The sequence below is a fragment of the Solanum dulcamara genome, chromosome 6, assembly GCF_947179165.1.
Source record: "Solanum dulcamara chromosome 6, daSolDulc1.2, whole genome shotgun sequence".
NCBI lineage: Eukaryota > Viridiplantae > Streptophyta > Magnoliopsida > Solanales > Solanaceae > Solanum > Solanum dulcamara.
The window spans coordinates 68,023,818-68,042,705 of NC_077242.1; the positions used below are offsets into that span (position 1 = coordinate 68,023,818).

Genomic DNA, 18,888 nt, shown 5'->3' on the forward strand with positions numbered 1-18,888 from the left:
AAAGGTGGTTTTTCTTCATTCTATTCTAGTTTTGATTGATAGAGTTATATGTTGATGGTGGAGGTAGCAGGTATTCCGTAAAATTAGTTGTGGTGTGCGCAAGGTGGACCGAATATCACAATTATAAAAAAAAAAAAGTAAAAATTCTAATTTAGGAAATACGTAAATTATATTTTTATCAAATATAAAAGTTATTTTAAATAATAAGAATTCATTCATATTGAGATTTCATGTTTTATAATGTGGATTTAATTGAAGAAAAAATTACTCGATTAATTAAAATAACTTAGAGCAACTTTTAAGTTATATTTTAACTTTTGAAAATGTTTGACAAATCAAAAAAATATTTAAAATAAATTAAAATTTACAAACCAAAAAAAAATAAAAGTTTAAAGTTGATACCTATTGTAAACAAGTGAATGTTCATAAAGACTCATTTTTACTGTAACTCAATAATTTCTCCAAACAAATTTTTATTTACAAAAAGGCATTGCACTCATCAATATGAGGACACCACATATACATTACTAATAGAAATACTATAACTCTTCTCTTTCCCTATATTCTCTCTCTCCCTTTATTATACTTTCCCCTCCTTTATTATTATATATAATTATTATTATTATTATTATTATTTTATAATACATTATCAGCACAAGTCTTTAATTTTCTTTGGATAAATTATTTTTTATCTTAGGTATGATGAACATATAAATTATGTATTTTTATTTTTATATGAATAAATATTGTGGATCTATTGAAAAAAATTAATTTTATTTGTCTTTGTTATTTCTAAATTAATTTTTATCTCAGTTTTCATCATGTAAAATTTATTAAAGCTTGAGTTTGTAGCACTTGACATTATCGAAAAAAATTATTTGTAATGGATTCTTGATGCTGAAATTCACTTTGGCGTTAAAGGTCTTGGTGATACTATTAAACAAGGAAATAAAGCATAAAACCAAGATAAAGCAAAGGCCATGATTTTTCTCCGTCATTATTTTCATGAAGGATTAAAAATTAAATATTTAACTATGAAAGACCCTCCTGAATTATGGACTAATTTGAAAGATCGATATGACTACCTAAAACTTACTGTATTACCGAAAGCTCGATATGAGTGAATACACCTTCGATTTCAAAATTTTAAAATTATAACTGAGTATAATTCAACTTTTCACAGAGTAAGTTCCATATTAAAATTATGTGTAAGTTCCATATAAAAATTGTGTGGAAATACTATCACTGATGTGACTTACTTTGAGAAAACGTTTTCCACTTTTCACGCTTGAAATGTGTTGCTACAATAATAATTTCATAAAAAAAAAGATTTAAGAAATATTCTGAATTAATGTGCCTACTTGTAGTTGAGCAAAATAATACTTTTCTGATGAAAAATCATGAAGTCCATCCCACTAGGTCTGCTCCATTTCCTAAAGCAAATGTTGTAGCAGCACATAATTAGTCTGAATCAAGACAAAATAATTATTGCGGACGTGGTCGTAGAGGTGAGCGAGGATGTGGTAGAGGACAAAATAATTATCGTCATCATAGTGGAAATAAATATGAGAACAATAAAGATTCTCAAAATAATTCTTCTAGAGATAAAATCAATATTTGCCATCAGTGTGGTATGAGAGGTCATTGGGCACGTGATTGTTGTACTCCCAATCATTTTGTGAAACTTTATCAAGCGTCTCTCAAAAGAAAAGATAATAATATCGATGTTCCACTCCCCCCCCCCCGAATAAGTAAGGCCAAAAAAATATTTCTCTTATTTGATTATGAAAGAAACTAATGTTAATACAATATCTGATAGTATAAGATTAATTGAAGGGTCGAAAAAGCCAAAGTAATACTTATCGGAAGAACAAATTTAAAAATTAATGAAGCATTATATTGTAGTAAGTCTCAAAGAAATTTATTAAGTTTCAAAGACATTCGTCAAAATGCTATCATATTAAGACTACAAATGATGAAAAGAATAAATATTTTTATATTACTACAATGATGTCAGGCAAGAAGTTTATACTTGAAAAGCTACTCGCTCTTTCATTCGACTTATACTTCACAAGTATTAGCATGGTTGAAATACACGCCATAGTAAATCTTTTGTTTATTAACTCAAATGATTTTATTATTTGGTATGAACGATTGGGTTATTCCGATTCTAATATGATGCACAAAATAATTGAGAGTTGACACGAACACTCTTTGAAGAATCAAAAGATTCTTCAATTTAAAGAATTCATTTGTGCTGCATGTTTTCAAGACAAATTGATTACTAGACAATCAGTACTCAAAGTGAGAATTGAATTCCCAATATTTTTGGAACATATATAGAGTGATATATGTGGACCATTCACCTATCATGTGGACCATTTAAATATTACATGATTTTAATAGATGCATTTACAAGATGGTCACATGTGTGTTTATTATCAACTCGTAATATGACATTTTCGAGATTACTTGCTCAAATAATTAAGTTAAGAGCACAGTTTTTACATTATGTAATTAAGACAATCTGTCTCGATAATTCTGATGAGTTTACATCACAAGCTTTTAATGATTATTGTATATCAACTGGAATAATAGTTGAGCATCTGGCTGCTCATGTTCATACTCAAAATAGTCTGGCGGAATCATTGATTAAACACCTTCAATTAATTGCCACATCAATATTTATGAGAACAAAATGTTCCATTTCATTATGGAGTCATGCTATTTTGCATGCAACAAGTCTTGTACGGATCATACCACAAGTTATCATAAAATCTCTCCATTTATAATTGATTTTTGGTTAGAAGCCGAATACTTTCCATCTTAGAATATTTGAATATGCGGTATATATTCTAATTGCTCCACCATAACGTACAAAGATAGGTCCCAAAGAAGGTTGGGGATATATGTTGAGTATGAATCTCCTTCTATCATAAAATATTTGGAACCTATGACTGGAGATTTATTTATGACTAGATTTGTTGATTGTCATTTTGATGAATCAGTATACCCAACATTAGGGGGGGGGGAAATAAGCAGCTGAAAAATAAAATAAATTAAAATGCATTATCACTATCTCATTTAAATCCTCGTACAAATAAATGTGAACTGAAAGTTTAAAAGATAATCTAGTTGCAAAATATTGCAAATCAACTGTCAGATGCTAATGTTCCAATTCAAGTTGATGTCCCGATACAATAATTAATTAATGTAAATGAGTCTAAATTACGCTTAAAATGTAGTAGATCGATCAGTTCCAAAAATAAAAATTCTTGAAAAAGAAAAAGGAGCAAACGATCAAGATGGTCATAATATGGAAGAACATGCTCAAGAAGAGTGAGGAAACATAACAATTGATAAAACCTTGAAAGAGGTTCAGGCGCATAGAAATAATAAAGAAATCTCAATAAATTATGTCTCATCAGAAAAATATGGAACCGAAGTAATATAATTGTCACTAATAGTTCTGCTTATAATGTTGTTATTGCAATAATGCAACAAAATGAGGATCTTGAACAAAAATCTGTCAAGGAATGTAGACAAAGGAATGATTCGCCAAAATGAACAAATGTAATTTAAACTGAATTAGCTTTTCTTAAAAAACGCGAAGTTTTCAGATTGATAGTCCGAACACCTGAAGGTATAAATTCAGTGGGGTACAAATGAGTTTTTGTGTGAAAACGAAATGACAAAAATGAAGTTGTAAGATATAAAATACGATTTGGGGCACGAGATTTTTACAAAGATCTGGCATTGATTAAATGAAAACATATTCTCCTATGGTAGATGCAATCACTTTCAGGTATCTTATAAATCTGGCAATTCATGAAAAATTTGGCATGCATCTGATGGATGTCATTACGCTCTATTTATATGGCTCTCTATACAACGATATTTTTATGAAATTTTTTGAAGAATTTAAAATGCCTGAAATATATAAAGATTTTTGAGAAATTAATAAAAATTCAAAAATCTTTATACGGATTAAAACAATCAGGATGCATGTGGTATAATCGCCTTAGCGAATATCTATTAAAAGAAGAGTACAAAAATAACCCAATTTGTCCCTATGTATTTATTAAAAGTTCTGGATCGAAATTTGTTATAATAGTTGTATATGTTAATGACTTGAATAACATTGGAATTCGTGAAGAGCGTTCAAAGACAATAGAATTTTTGAAATAGGAATTTGAATGAAAGATCGTGGAAAGACAAAAAAAAATTCTTGGTCTATAAATTGAGCATTTTACAAATAGAATATTTATCAATCAATCAACATATACTGAAAAAATATTTTAAAGAGATTTTACATGAATAAAGCACATCCATTAAGTACCCCAATGATTGTAAGATCACTTGGTATCAATAAAGATCTATTTCGACCTCATAAAAATAACGAAGAGCTTGTTGGTGCTGAAATATCATATCTTAGTGCAATTGGTACATTGATGTACCTTGCTAATAATTCTCGACCAAATATATTTTTTTCTATAAATTTATTAGCAAGATTTAGTTCTTTTCCAACACAAAGACATTGAAATAGCATTAAACATCTATTCAGATATCTTTTGGGGATCATTAATATGGGATATTTTATTCAAATGAGTCCGATTCAAAACTAATTAGTTATGCAGATGCAGGATATTTGTCTGACCCACATAAAGGTCGATCTCAAATAGATTATTTATTCACAAATGGAGGTACATCTATATCATGACGTTCAACAAAGCACACTATTGTTGCTACTTCTTCAAATAATGGAGAGATAATTGCTATCAATGAAGCAAATCGAGAATGCGTGTGTTTGAGATCAATAGCTCAACACATTCAAGAAACATGTGACCTTTCTTTGAAAAGAGATAATCCAACGACATTGTATGAAGATAATACTATATGTATGGCTCATCTAAGAGGAGGATACATCAAATGAGACATAACAAAACATATTTCACCAAAAATTTTCTTTATTAATGATCTTCAAAAGAAAGATAAAATAGATGCTCAACAAGTTCGTTTAAGTGATAATTTAACATATATATTCACCAAAGCATTGTCTATTTCAACATTTGAGAATTTGAGATACAAGATTGGAATATATCATCTTCGAAATATTAAATGATGTTTTCATCAGGGAGAGTAAAATACGCACTACACTTTTTTTTCCTCAACTAAGATTTTATCCTACTGAATTTTTCTAATAAGAGTTTTTTATTGAGGTAGCAACCAATACATATTATAAATAATTATGTATATATTCTTTCTTTTGTACATAAACATCTAAGAGGAAGTGTTGTAAACAAATGAATGTCCATAGAGATCAACTTTTACTGTAGCTCAATAACTTCTCCAAGCAAAATTTTGCCTATAAAAAGGCATTGCACTCAGCAATATGAGGACACCACATATATATTATTTTACTAATAGAAATACTACTACTCTTCTCTTTCTCTATATTCTCTCTCCTCCTTTAGTATACTTTCCCTTTCTTTATTATAATAATAATAATTATTATTATTTTATAGCAGTACCCTAGTTTTTTCTTTTTGAAAGTATTAGAACTTTCAACTCAAATAAGGAAAAAATTAATAAGTAAAATTTTAGATAATTTAAAAGTTCTAAATATTAAGAATTCTTATGTATTTCGAATAAAAATGATTTAACTTATTATTTTAATTAATTTCAAAATTCAAAATATTAGTACAATAATTAATTTATAGTTTGTCCAATCTAAAATCTTTTTTTAGATGGTAAAAGATGAAAAACAATTCATGCTTGTTTTAAAAAGGATCATTGTAAGTCTTCTTTTGTTAAAAAAACAACAAAAAAAAACAAAAAAAAAATTAGAAGATGTTTACATCTAAAAAAAAATAGGTTAGTCCGTACTATTAACCACCTCCCCATCACAATTAGCACTGCCATCAATTACTAACATCAATCAACTTTATCAGTACAATCATCACCATCACTATCAATCACAAGCAATATGACAGTCACTACAAAGCCAACCACCTCCACCATCTCAATTATCACCATCACCATTACAAGCGACTAACACCGACTATTACCACAACCACTACATACTATCTCCACCAATACTAGCAAACATAAATGTTTCACTTTTTTTATATCAAATAATAGTTTTATGTATTAAATTAATATTTTCTCTTAAAATTTAATTAATTTTTTATTTAGTTGTATATTTTTTGTGTATACAAATAAATAAATTATGTATATTCAGATGTTGAAAGTCAAACATGTTTAATCATTCAGTGCTGAAATTTAGAGACAATACTCAATCATTCAGATGTACATTCAAATTTAGACGTCTTAATCTTAATAAAACAAATGAAGCCTAAATAAATATTATGTTTTGTTTTTAGATGTGAAATTTGAAAAGTAAATGGTAATTAGCTTCCTGTTATTGGTTAGATGTACATTTTTTAAAAGTTTTTCAAAATTAAAATTGATAAAATCTTAGTTTAGATCAATAGTGTCTTAAGAAAAATTATCAATGTAAAAAAATTAGAAAATCAAATATCAAAAGATAATAATAAATTTACATATCAAAAAGGTACCAAAAATAAAAGAGATTTAAGAATATATATCAATATCTCATCCACAAAGCTAAGGGTAAGATCTATTTATATTCTTTCTTTTTTAGACACACTCGTGGAATTGCACTGACATGTTATTGTTATTGGGATTTGAATCACATAGTCGCACCCTCAGTTTCACGACATTCATGCTTACTGAAGTTTGCGTAGAGTTTTGTTGCACTATTTGTAAATAACTCTATAACGCAATTGAAAAAATACATAATGACCCCCTTAAAGTAAGATCTGTTTTTGAAGAAGACACTTGAACTTTGCGGAGATTCTAATACTTCTTAAATAATTCTAAAGTGTTGTAAATATCGTACTTTTCAGCCATTTTCAATTGCAAGAAAAAAGTGTAGTCACACACCACTTACCATCTGCCACTATTGCATTTGTTTAATTTTTAATCCTTTTTTCATATTTTATGAAGTAACTTTTTTTACTCTTTTTTCTTCCCTTTTTTTTCTCTCTCTCTTCTTCAATTTCCATTGCTCCAACCCTTTGCTTTGCTCTCTTCTCTGTCAGTCCTCAAGCAAGGAGTTTTCTCACCAAATAGCAGCTGCACCGATGAAACAAGAATGTATTACCAACTGACTAAAGACGGAATACTGGACGAGCCAAGTGCGTATCCCTTGAGTACGATGTCCTAAAGCTATTGCTAAGACATTCCTTTTCGTGCTTTCAATCTGCTTACTTTGATTAAAGAAAAAAAAAATAGGCGAAAAGACTTTGCAAAACGTTTTTGATCTCATTCGTATTCTAAGGAATTCTAAAGAACTCTTTCATATTGCACCGGTGCTGAAAAAGAAGAATAGCCACAGATGACATAGCCGCCATCGCCGTCAACCCTCTGCCATAACCTCCATCATGGTTTTTGTAATAACATCACCTCCATTATTTATATTGCCAAATCAAAAATTAAAATTAATAAAATCACAAACAAATTTTAATTGAAAATTAATAATCATATCCTTTCCAACGGTATTACAATAATGATGCAGCAGAAGGTAATGGAGTTCTATAGTATTCTCTAACTAATTGAATAATTACAATAAATCGAAATTTCTTAATTGCCATGCTAAAGAACTCAATAGCAAGTATTATTTTTTTAAAACAACAATTCCTCAGAGAAAGAGGTTCACAGTTTTTTCTTTTTTCTAATAAATGGAGGATAAAAGAGGAAAAGGGAACAAAGAGAAGCAAGAAGACAAGATAAAAAAAATTACAAAAAATGGCCGAAGTAAATAGGCCTTCTCAGTTGAAAAAGATAAAGAAAAAGTAATTGAATTTTTAAAATTGGGTGAAGAAGATGATGAAAAATTAAGAATCAATAAAAGAAAAGAAAATAGTATTTCTAATTAAATAAATGCTGAAATAAATATTTTTTTATTTTTTGGCTTAGCTCACTAGCCACTGGAGAGTGAAATACACTCTACATGCCACATAGGCTCACAATGGGATAATAAATCAATTCTAAATAAGAACAAGGGGTAATAAGACTCATGCAAAGTTTAAGTGTCTTCTTCGAGGTCTTACTTTAAAGGGGTAATTATGTATTTTCTCATGTATATTTCAATAGCAATGTAGTCAAGACACTAACAAATTCTGAAAATAATGACAAGGCAATAGTGTAACTATTTGAACTCTTCAACAACACACAAAGATGGGAGGGTCGCTTCTTAGTTGAACTCTGCTATCTCAAATACCCGTGATGTTTCATCGATAGAGACAGAAACAAGGTACTCCCCATTGGATGATGCAGCTAGACACTGAATTGCATCAGCGTGTCCGCTAAAGGTCTTCACACATTCTCCAGAACGGCTGTCCCATATCCGCACTTTTCCATCAACACAACCTGTTGCCACATATCTACATTGCCCCAGCCACAATAAGTATGTCACGCCATCCTAAACAAAGTACAGTCAGCGAATATCAAGCCAATGAAAAAACTGGGGTTTACAATACAGAACTTTCTTGGAATAACGAAGAGTATTTACAGAAGCAACTGCTTGTTCAAGGAATTTCATACCGGGTGTTCACATGTGGAGCGAGGTAAGGACTGTTGTAAGTCCCAAATAATAAGCTTATTATCCATGCCTCCAGTTGCAGCCCAAGGTGCACTGGAAGTCATTTCAGATGATGAAGGTTAATTTAAAGCACCAAATATTAATTTAGAAAAAAATAAAAAAATTACTAGTATAGAAATAAGTATTCTAGGAATGCAATCTATGATTATCAATCAAGATAAGGTGGGGGTTACCTCCATGGTGAATAAGATGAGGGAAGCAAGCTCAGATGGTTCGGGCATATGCAAACGAGATGCCTCAGTGAGTAGGTGTGAGAGTCTGATTGGGTCTGATGAGAGGTAGTGGTAGACCGAAGAAAGTATTGGGAAGAGGTATTATACACGATATGACTCACCTGCAGCTTATTGGGGACACGACCCTAGGTAGGAGGTTATAGCGGTCGAGGATTAGAGTAGAAAATTAGTAGATGCCCCAGTGAGGAGGTGTGAGAGGCTGGTTGGGTCTGATGAGAGGTAGTGGTAGATAGAAGAAAGTATTGAGAAGAGGTAATTAGACATGATATGACTAACCTACAGCTTACCTGGTGACATGACCTTAGATAGGAGGTTATAGCGATCGAGGATTACAGTACAAGGTTAGTAGATAGTCGAGCGTCACTTAATATCCATCTCGTTATAAATATTACGCTCATATTGTCTTATCAGCGATTTTAGTGTAACATGTTGTTCTCCTCTTTGCTTCGATTATCGCATTATTTGCTGTTGTTACTATTCCTTTCAATATTATTTTCAACATTGAACTTCTTCTCTAGTGTATTCCTTAACGGCCTCTACCTTCACAAGGAAGGGGTAAGGCTGCAAACACTCCACCCTCCCAGATCCCAATTGTGGGATTACACTGGGTATGTTGTTATTGATCTAACATGTTATCCTGGACTATGTCCATATAACTACCTACAGTCTCTTCTGTAAAACCATCTACAGGCTCACTGACAACATTTGGTTCCTCTTCAGGCTATTTTGCTATATGACAGTAAAGTATTCGGGGGTCAAGGTACATTCACATATTTGTAGTTTAATTGTTGCACAATTTTTTCCAATCCTTGTCCACCGTCCTAGTTCAGATAAAGAGGCATTCAAAGGGTAAAAGTACAAGGAGAGATAGAAAGATGTCAGAAGTAGATAAAACCTTGCTGAAAAGCTGGCACATTCTATCGAATCTGTATGAGCACTAAGAGAAGTGACAACCTGACAAAGAAAATATTAATCGGTGATCAGACAAATGGCTTCCAAGCTCTGGAATCATTGTGGAAAATGTTAAAGTGTAAATTATCATCCATCCAGGATTCTGACCTTTCCAGTAATTATATTCACAATGTGAGCAGAACCATCTTTTGAGCCTGTGAGAGCAAGAGTAGAATCCGAGCTGATTGTCAAGCATGTCAGTCCTTCTGTATGATACGGATGACCTTGCAACAGCAAAGAAACCATTTCTCAAAAAATTAACAAAAAAATAAGATCAGACCTCACAAATCATGTATTAATCTAGAAAAGTAGTTTTTCTAATAAAAGATCAGTGTAATGACCACAAATCTCGCCACTGGTAAGAGTGCTGACATCATTTCATGGAATGGAAGTACAGAGAGACAGCTCAGCATAACATAATGAAAGGAATGAAACAAGCAAGACATTGATCTGCATCGATTAAAGTCCTTGATGATGAAATAATAGAATAACTTGGCAATATATTAACATATGCTTCAATCCACAATTTTTATCCAGTATTTTGTATCTCACCACATCCCCCAATGGGAACACATTTTGTTTACGATTGCCAGAAGCCTTCTACTCTTTTTTTTATAAGTGACGGAAAGCCTTCTATCTGTAGGCCCCCTACCCCCAAAGAAATGAAGATATTAGCAGACAGAAACCAAAAGCCTCACCTCTTACCACATGTATACTTTGGGCACTCTTAGGATCCCATATCCTCAGGGTCGCATCATCAGACCCAGTACAAACTAATTTACCTAGAAAGCATATATAAGAAAGCATATATAAGAAACATGAGTTCAGTATTACTCAAACGGAGGAAAACACTCGAAATTTTACAAGAGAAACAAGGATGTACCATCAGGAGTGAAATCACCACAGGTTACACTACTAGCATGACCTAAAAACGTGTTCATGAAAGCATTGGTATCAGCACTCCACATCCAAACAGAAGAATCCTCTGAACCTGCCAACACCACATGTCCTCTTGGATGCCACCTGACCCACTGAGCAACTTCACAGTTCATAATTGATCTCAAATTGTTACGGAAAATTGAATTTTTTACGCACGAGAAAATGTTTCACCTCTATTCCCTTTTCAGGGCCTTCAAGTGTGGCCTTCAGACAACCTGAAGTTATGTCCCATACTCTTATATTCCCATCAAGGCTCCCAGAAGCAAGCAACTGACCATCAGAACTAAAAGCCAAACTAGATACAGAATCTGTGTGACCTGCACCATATCTCAAAGAGCTTAAATTAAAAAGTGTATGAATAACTCATCTAATTAGTGATACAAAACTTGTTAGTGACGACTCAATTACCTTGCAACTCAAAAGCAAAATCACCTTGACCAATCTTCCACATAAATCCTCTATCATCTCCACCACCTGTTACCACCAAACTGGCATCTGTTGGGCTGCAGGTAACAGTGTATAGTTCACCTATAAAGAGCAAACAGTATTGAAACGATTAAATTATAAGGAAAACAGTAAGCACCACAACATACAAACTAATTATAGACTATAACCAAACAGGACGCATTGACATTAATTAACTCTTTGTTACACCTTACTATTTACTACTACAACATCCATGAAAACATACTTGTACCTCCATATTTGAAATCACTGTGCCAATGAGGTAAAACCATCTTGTGTGAAGTAGGTTTCACCAACATCAGATGCAAAAAAAATTATAAGGTAAATAGTTAAGGTGATGTGTGGGAAGCTCCTGCACACAAATAAAATGAGGACCAACATCTGATGCAAAATCTTGTTTATATTTTCAGATTAAGTTCTCATCAGATCATGAAAAGCTACCGCAGTTAGCTAGAATCATATCAGATTTTGTTCTTTTTCATGTTTTGATCAAGTATTTTTGTTCACTTTTATTGAAATATGTCATTTTCCAAAAAGCATGGTATAGAACTCTCCAAACGAAATTGACTTGATATAGTTGGCTAAAAACTTGATCCTAGTTTTTTTATTAATTTGGAAAAGGTTGAATCTTGTCCTCCGAGTACAATCTCGTTCCAAGAAGGGCCAAGATTAACACAGCCCATTTTCCAATTTCATAATCCACATATATAACTTGTTTGGTATTAAGCTTTTAAATCTGGTTTCTAGTGAGAGCAATCTCGTTCCAAGAAAGGCCAAGATTAACATAGTCCATTTTCCAATTTCATATTCCGCGTATAAAACTTATTTAATATTAAGCTTTGAAATCTGGTTTCTAGTTTCTACAATACTATTACACCACGATCCATATGCGTATTAAGCAATACTCCCTGTATCCCATTTTGTGTGATTTTTTTTTAACAGGGCACAAAGTTTGGAAAGGAAGGAAAGATGTTTGAAATTTGTAGTCTAAAACAAGCCATTGATATCTGTGTGACCATAAATTATCCCATTATGGGTAAAATAGAAAGTTTAGAGTTAAATTGTTTCTAAATATAGAAAGGTATCATTCACTTTTGGGAAAGATAAATTGGGACAGAGGGAGTAGTATGTATGTATGCTCCACTATGACCACTTGTTTTTTCATTCATCATCGGATATTTCTCTTAGTACTTACTCATTTCAAGCTTGCCTCCTGAACAAATTAGTTTTGCTTATTTGACTGAGATTCCATAATGCACCTTCCAATGAAATATGTGTCCCTCATCTCAAGCACCATCTATCAAAAGAAATCTCACTTCTGAGCATACAATTGTACCGGACTAAAGGCAAAGGCAGATCCAAGATTTGAACTTTATGGTTCGAAATGCCATTAAACTCATTGACCATTTAAGTTACTGGATAAATAATTTAGTACTTGTCCGGATGTCAGTATATTTCTTAACACATATACAGGGTCCGAGTCAAAGGGAACTAGTAGCTTCTACTATGCATCCTCCTCCACTCTAAAGGCAAAGTTCCCCCTATTTAGTAAGCTAAAAAACCTAGCAATCACCCACACAGAATGGCCAGGCTTTCTTCATTCATGTCTATAATTGTGAACACAAGATAACACAAGGCAAACTCCAGTTTTCAACTACAGCAGAATTAAAATGGAAGTTGCAAATGAATAGTATATCAAATGAGAGTGTTCATCATTCAATATCAAATTATGTTACAAGATTACTAAAAGAAGTACAATACCAGTATGGCCTGTGAACGTATGAAGGGAATCATCAGCTTCATCTGAAAAGCATTATCCCAAATATCCATATCAGTATGCTAATTAACAAAGAACAAGTTTTGAATTACACATCCCACCCCCAAAAACAAATCTACTCGACCAAAAAATAAGTAAACCAAAGTCCAAACCCAGAATTACAGCAATAATAAAATCTTACAACGGTTTCCAGTTGCAATAAAATATAAGTAAAAAATTGCAGCAACAATATGAGTAGCCAAGATATAAGAACGGCATAATACATAAACAAACACTCAAACTTAGCCTCAACTAGCAAGTAAGCATTCCAATTTTGAGTAGGCACATCTAGACACCTCAACTCGTTTCCAACGTGTTAGTTAAACACTCAAATTTACCAAATGCTCATCTAGACACCTCCAAAATTTATGTGGCCCATCTAGAAGTTGCTGAAATAATTGAGTTGAAGAGAAAGCTAAAAACTTATTTTATTTTCTAAAAACGTTTGTACAAGTAACTGAGCCAAACCAAGTTACCTATGAATTCCCCTCCTCCTTGTTCTTCTTCTTCATCATCTTCATCAGCATCAACAAGCTCTGCAACCATAAATTAAAGATCTTTTGTAATTGGACATAAATCTAACTACAGATAAGCAAATAAATGAGCATTTTCGGGGGGAAAAGATTGGATTTTTTTTCTACCTTCTTCATCAACATTGATTTCTTCAATGATATCACTTTGATCTATGAAGACCTCATCTTCGTGTTCGTCGTCTTCGTGGTGGGGTGATGGAGCGTTCATAATTATCCACGCGATGTCGTCGTATGTATGAGAACAGCTGCAACTGCGGCGACGCGGTGGAAGAAAAGCGGTGGAAAGTGTGGGATTTTGGGGTTTAAGGAGGGTATTAGGAGGAAGATAACCTATGGCCAATATTTATAAATATATTTTCCTTTCTATTTATATAAGTAGTTTGAATTTAACGAGTTAAACAAAAAAAACTTTGATTATGCCCTTTGAAGTATAAATGATTAATTTTTTTGATTTATAAAAAAATTATGTAATTTTTATTATGTAAATTATTTCTCAAAAATTTAAAAGTTGTATTTCTAAATACATGATTAAAATAAAAAAATTTAACCCTCAATATATAAACTATGTCATACAAATTAGAACAGAAAAATTAAAAATAAGAAATATTAAAAATTTACAGGCAAATAATATTTAAACATCTAGTTTATAAAATATATACACAATATATCACAATATAATAATAATAATAATAATACATGGTTATATCCAATATATTCAATTAAAGTATATAAATAATATATAACTCAATCATATTGATAAATCAGTTGATCAAATAACACATTTATCTAAATTGTGTTTAGATATGCAATATGAGTTCATGATTTGATTTTGGGATCATGATTTGAAATTAATCCCAAATTTTTAATAAAAAACTGATGATTTGAAATTACAAATCACGATTTAAATAACATAAAAAAGACTCTTGAAAAGATTGTCCATACCATTTGAAAGGAATATATTAAAAAATAGTTAGTTATTAATAATGTTGACTAATGAATTTTTATAAAATTATGTGTATTTAAAAATTTATAAACTCAATCTTCTACGCATCCAGCACAATACACATATTTAGAACTCTTCACTAATTTGAGTATTTGATCTTTCTTTCATTTGTAATTAAATTTGTTGTCTCTACTATCTTTTCAACCACATATATTTTTTAAATGGGCTAATTACTTGTCTTATTGTATTTGATTATCCTGGTGGTCCAACTGGGAGGTTCTCTAATGGCAAAACTACTGTTGATGTCATCGGTAATTATCTCACATTAAATTAATTAGTCTTCTAATTATAACATTTTATATATAGGTGAGCATGATATGGTATGATACAGTATTGAAAAGTTCGGTTCGATAATTTTGATTTACGATTTTTAAAAATACTATACTATTACAATAACAAATTAATTTGGTACGGTTTGGTATTTTAAAGTTCGGTTTTGATATTTTACAATACGGTAAATTGATTACCATAGTTTGATCAACTTCAAGCCTTCAACTTACATATATTCGTACAATAAACAATTATGATTTTTAGTTTTTCAAGAAACGTCTCAATTATATCATACTAATACCATACATGTAAAAAAAAATTAAAATAAAGTACAAACAATTCTCTTTATTAATCAATCACCCAAAAAGAACATTTAAATTAAGATAGAATAATCAAAATTTCAACATCTAAATAATTAGTTACTATTTTATATATTTGCTAGTATTATATAGTTACATATATATGAATTTTATATGTAACTATATACTTCGATACGGTATTCGGTATTTATATATTTTTTTATAAATATCAAATACCATACAGAATACCAAACTTGTTAAAAATGCATACCAAATATTATAAAATTCAAATAACGGTGTTAAAAATTTTGATTTCGATATAGTATCCGGTATGTACCATACTATGTCCATCCCAGCACCAGTACTTGCTTCGTTAATGGAAAATATTCCTATGTTACCTTATTGGTACCACATATATACACCTCTCATTTTCCACACTAATTAAGAGACTATGTTATTTGTTTCTTAATTAAGTGTATAATACATTATTGTAAATCCACGTGGGGATGCTAAGCATGATACAATCCCAATCTTAAATTTTGAAAAGGAAGTCCTACCTAATAACATCTAAAGATTGAAATTAAAGGCATAATTCTACCTAAGGCATGGTTATAGATACTAGTACTGATCAGATTACTCCTTGTTTTTTAGGCATTTTGATGTGTTTTGTATTCATGTTGGATTGTTAGATCTCTTTTTTTTACTCTATTCATGCTAGCTTGAGTCTCATTTGAGGACGAATGTTCCCAAGAGGGAAATATTATAACACCTCGAAAGTTGAAAGGTTGATTTGGAAGAAAAGTTGCAGAAAAAAAAGAGTCTGGTGTTGACTTAGACGAGACCTACCTACAGACCGTACAAGGTTCTAGTACCCATAAGAGTACATTCATAGGTGAGCCTAAGACTTGGATTTTCTTTTGAAGTTTTAAGAGGTGACTTACGATGGTAATCTGCAGACCGTATAGGGTCCTTCGATCCGTAGATGTGGGTCGTAGAAATGGCCTTGAGAGTTTGAAATGTTCAAAACCTCTCACATGAACCAACGGGATGATCTGTAGACGGACCTACGACCCATAGGTGAGAATCAAAAATTTGAGTTTCAGAGGTCATTAGGACGACGAGGTCCTATGGACCGTAGAAAAATCTACGGGCCATAGGTGGCCCTGTAACAAGAAATTCAAAAAATTGAAACTTTGAGTTGTACAGGACGAATGGGTTTGACAACCCATAGGGTCTTCTATGACCCACAGACTTGCATCGTAGGGCAATTTTAAATAGCTTGAGTTTTTGGACATGATAGAGTGACCTATGATCCGTAGGTCAAGTCCACAGAGTCACTTCGATAGTTAATTTTTGAGGATATTTTGGACATTTTCCACTCTTCTAATATCAAAGTTATGTTATTTTTGGCTATCTATAAACGATCTATAAATACCTAAATCCTCCAAAAATTTTCCATTCTCTCTCAAACTCTCCCACTTAAAAATCCTCTCTCTAAAATTTTCTATCAAAGGAAGAACAAGAGCTCTCAAGGATTCCTAGGGATTCAACCTTTCTTTTCCAATTTGCTAGGGCTTTGAAAGCAAGATATATGGAATTTAACCCATGGATCCTCTTCCATCCATGGAATCCCAAAGATTTTCCTACTTTTTCTTTGAATTTCAATCTAAATTTTTTAAGGTTTTGATAATTTGTATTGGGTTCAATCAATTATATTTTTATTCAATTTCAATGATCTTATATGTATGATTTGATCTTAATTACACGTTTTTGATGAAATTTACATGAGCCCATGCATTATGCCTATTTTATGACTATGAACTATGTTTGAAAAGTTATACATGCATCATAAATTTATGACTACGATTTCAAGGATGTTTTTCTGAAAAGAATCAATTACGATTCTATGAAGACAAAGGTTGCTTCATTGTAAAGAATGTTATCATGAAGGTTTTCCCTGATTTTTCTATGAACGAGCTTATCATGATTTTGATGCTTAGATAAGTATCTTGTGAAAATGTTATGACATCATGATTTATTAAAGGAGCTATTCTTATGATTTTCAAGTATGCTGTGTTTATGACTATTCTTGTTGAGAATTTACCAAGCACCGAGCAGATATTGTGTCACGCTCCGGGAGGGTACCCTAGATGTGACCGGCACTTAAAAGCCATTTCTGACCTTCAAGCGAACCACCTAATTCAATCATTCCATCATTCAGTCATATACGCTCAACGGAAGGCTCAATTATAACATGTTATTTGCAATATGGGGGCCGAAGGCCAAACGTGTTTGACTCAACAAAATAAGTATAATAGGACTCCCCAAAATAACGGTCCAAACTCCCCACACTCTAGTCTATGAAGCCTCTACCAAAGTCTAGAAGGTGCAAATGACAAGCTCATGGCTACCACAATCAAAATAAAGGGAACAACATGAAGCTATACAGGGAGCTCAAGATCCTCCAGAAGCTAGGAGGACTCACCATGTAGTTGGAAGTGTGTGGATAATCGACGGTGCGCTGGTTGATGATCTCTGGTACCTGTCTCTGCATCATGAAACGATGCAGGCCAAATGGCGTCAGTACGTGGAATGTACGAGTATGTAAAATGGCCGGATGAAACAACATCAAGAAAATATCAATATCCACTCAGGATCTCAACTCATACATATATACATGACAACTCACTCAAATGTCCTAAGTCTAACAAGAATAGTTTAGACGGGACTAACTCATAAGCCACTTAACTCAACTGACTCGGAGCACTATCAAGACCTAAATGGGAGTTTCTCTTATCCGACAACCATCACCTATGAGCCGGTGATAGTACAACAATCAGACGTTGTTGCCACGTCCGTCCATACCTTGCCAGGGCATGAACGCCTCCCTAATCATGGATACCATCGATTAGTCAAGTCCTATCATTTCAGGACACTAAAATGGAAAACATCTGACTTTAACGGTTCGATCCCATGGGAATCATCCGACTTTAACGGTTCCATCCCTTCCTACGTTGGCGACGTAGTTTCTGGGGTTCGAGTATGGACTATACTCTTACCCACTTCGGTGCTCGATACTCCTCCCATGACTCCATGCTCATAAGACTCCCTCCAATCATCTCAAACAAGCCCTCACGGCTAGTTTCATATGGGTCATTGCCAACTCATCAACTCTATTCTCATTTCAACTCAATTAAGTCATAATGGCAAGTTCCATTTAGGACCTCGTCCACTCGTCAATTCTATCCTCCAATTAACTCAATCAAGCCTCATTTAGATAAGCATTTATGACATTGCCTCAAGACTCATCACAGCTCTATGGCATTAGCTCAACAATTCAAGTAGAATACCACATTCAAGGAAAATGACTTAAGCAACATAATCACATGGCTAAAGAGATCAACAAAACATAATAACAAGTCATCTCCATCAACTCACACTTACATGAAGGTTTTAGGAACTTCTTAGCTCAACAACATCAACACATATAACATTAAATAAATAGGGGACAAAACTCATTCAAACATAAACCCTACCAAAAAACTCCATTTTCATGGACATCTAGCCTCAAAGCAAGAGTAGGGCACATGGGTGGACTCAACCCATGTTTTGGATAGCCTTACATACCTTAGTGAAGACTTGAAGAAAACCTTGAAGTTGGGTCTTCAATGGGGAACTCAAATTTTGAAGCTC

The 18,888-nt window shown here is 32.4% G+C and overlaps 1 protein-coding gene across 1 annotated transcript; it reads right to left on the reverse strand.

Moving 5' to 3' along the window:
• Positions 1-8,106: 8,106 nt before the first annotated feature.
• Positions 8,107-13,983, reverse strand: LOC129891306 (uncharacterized). Its single transcript, XM_055966616.1, has 11 exons — positions 13,732-13,983; positions 13,567-13,626; positions 13,036-13,077; positions 11,218-11,337; positions 10,981-11,126; positions 10,754-10,901; positions 10,569-10,652; positions 9,979-10,094; positions 9,815-9,873; positions 8,629-8,719; positions 8,107-8,506 (listed from the first exon to the last, which is right to left on the reverse strand). Exons 1-11 carry the CDS (start codon positions 13,829-13,831, stop codon positions 8,279-8,281), a joined length of 1,194 nt encoding a protein of 397 aa, XP_055822591.1. The 5' UTR covers positions 13,832-13,983; the 3' UTR covers positions 8,107-8,278.
• Between the last annotated feature and the right edge of the window lie 4,905 nt (positions 13,984-18,888).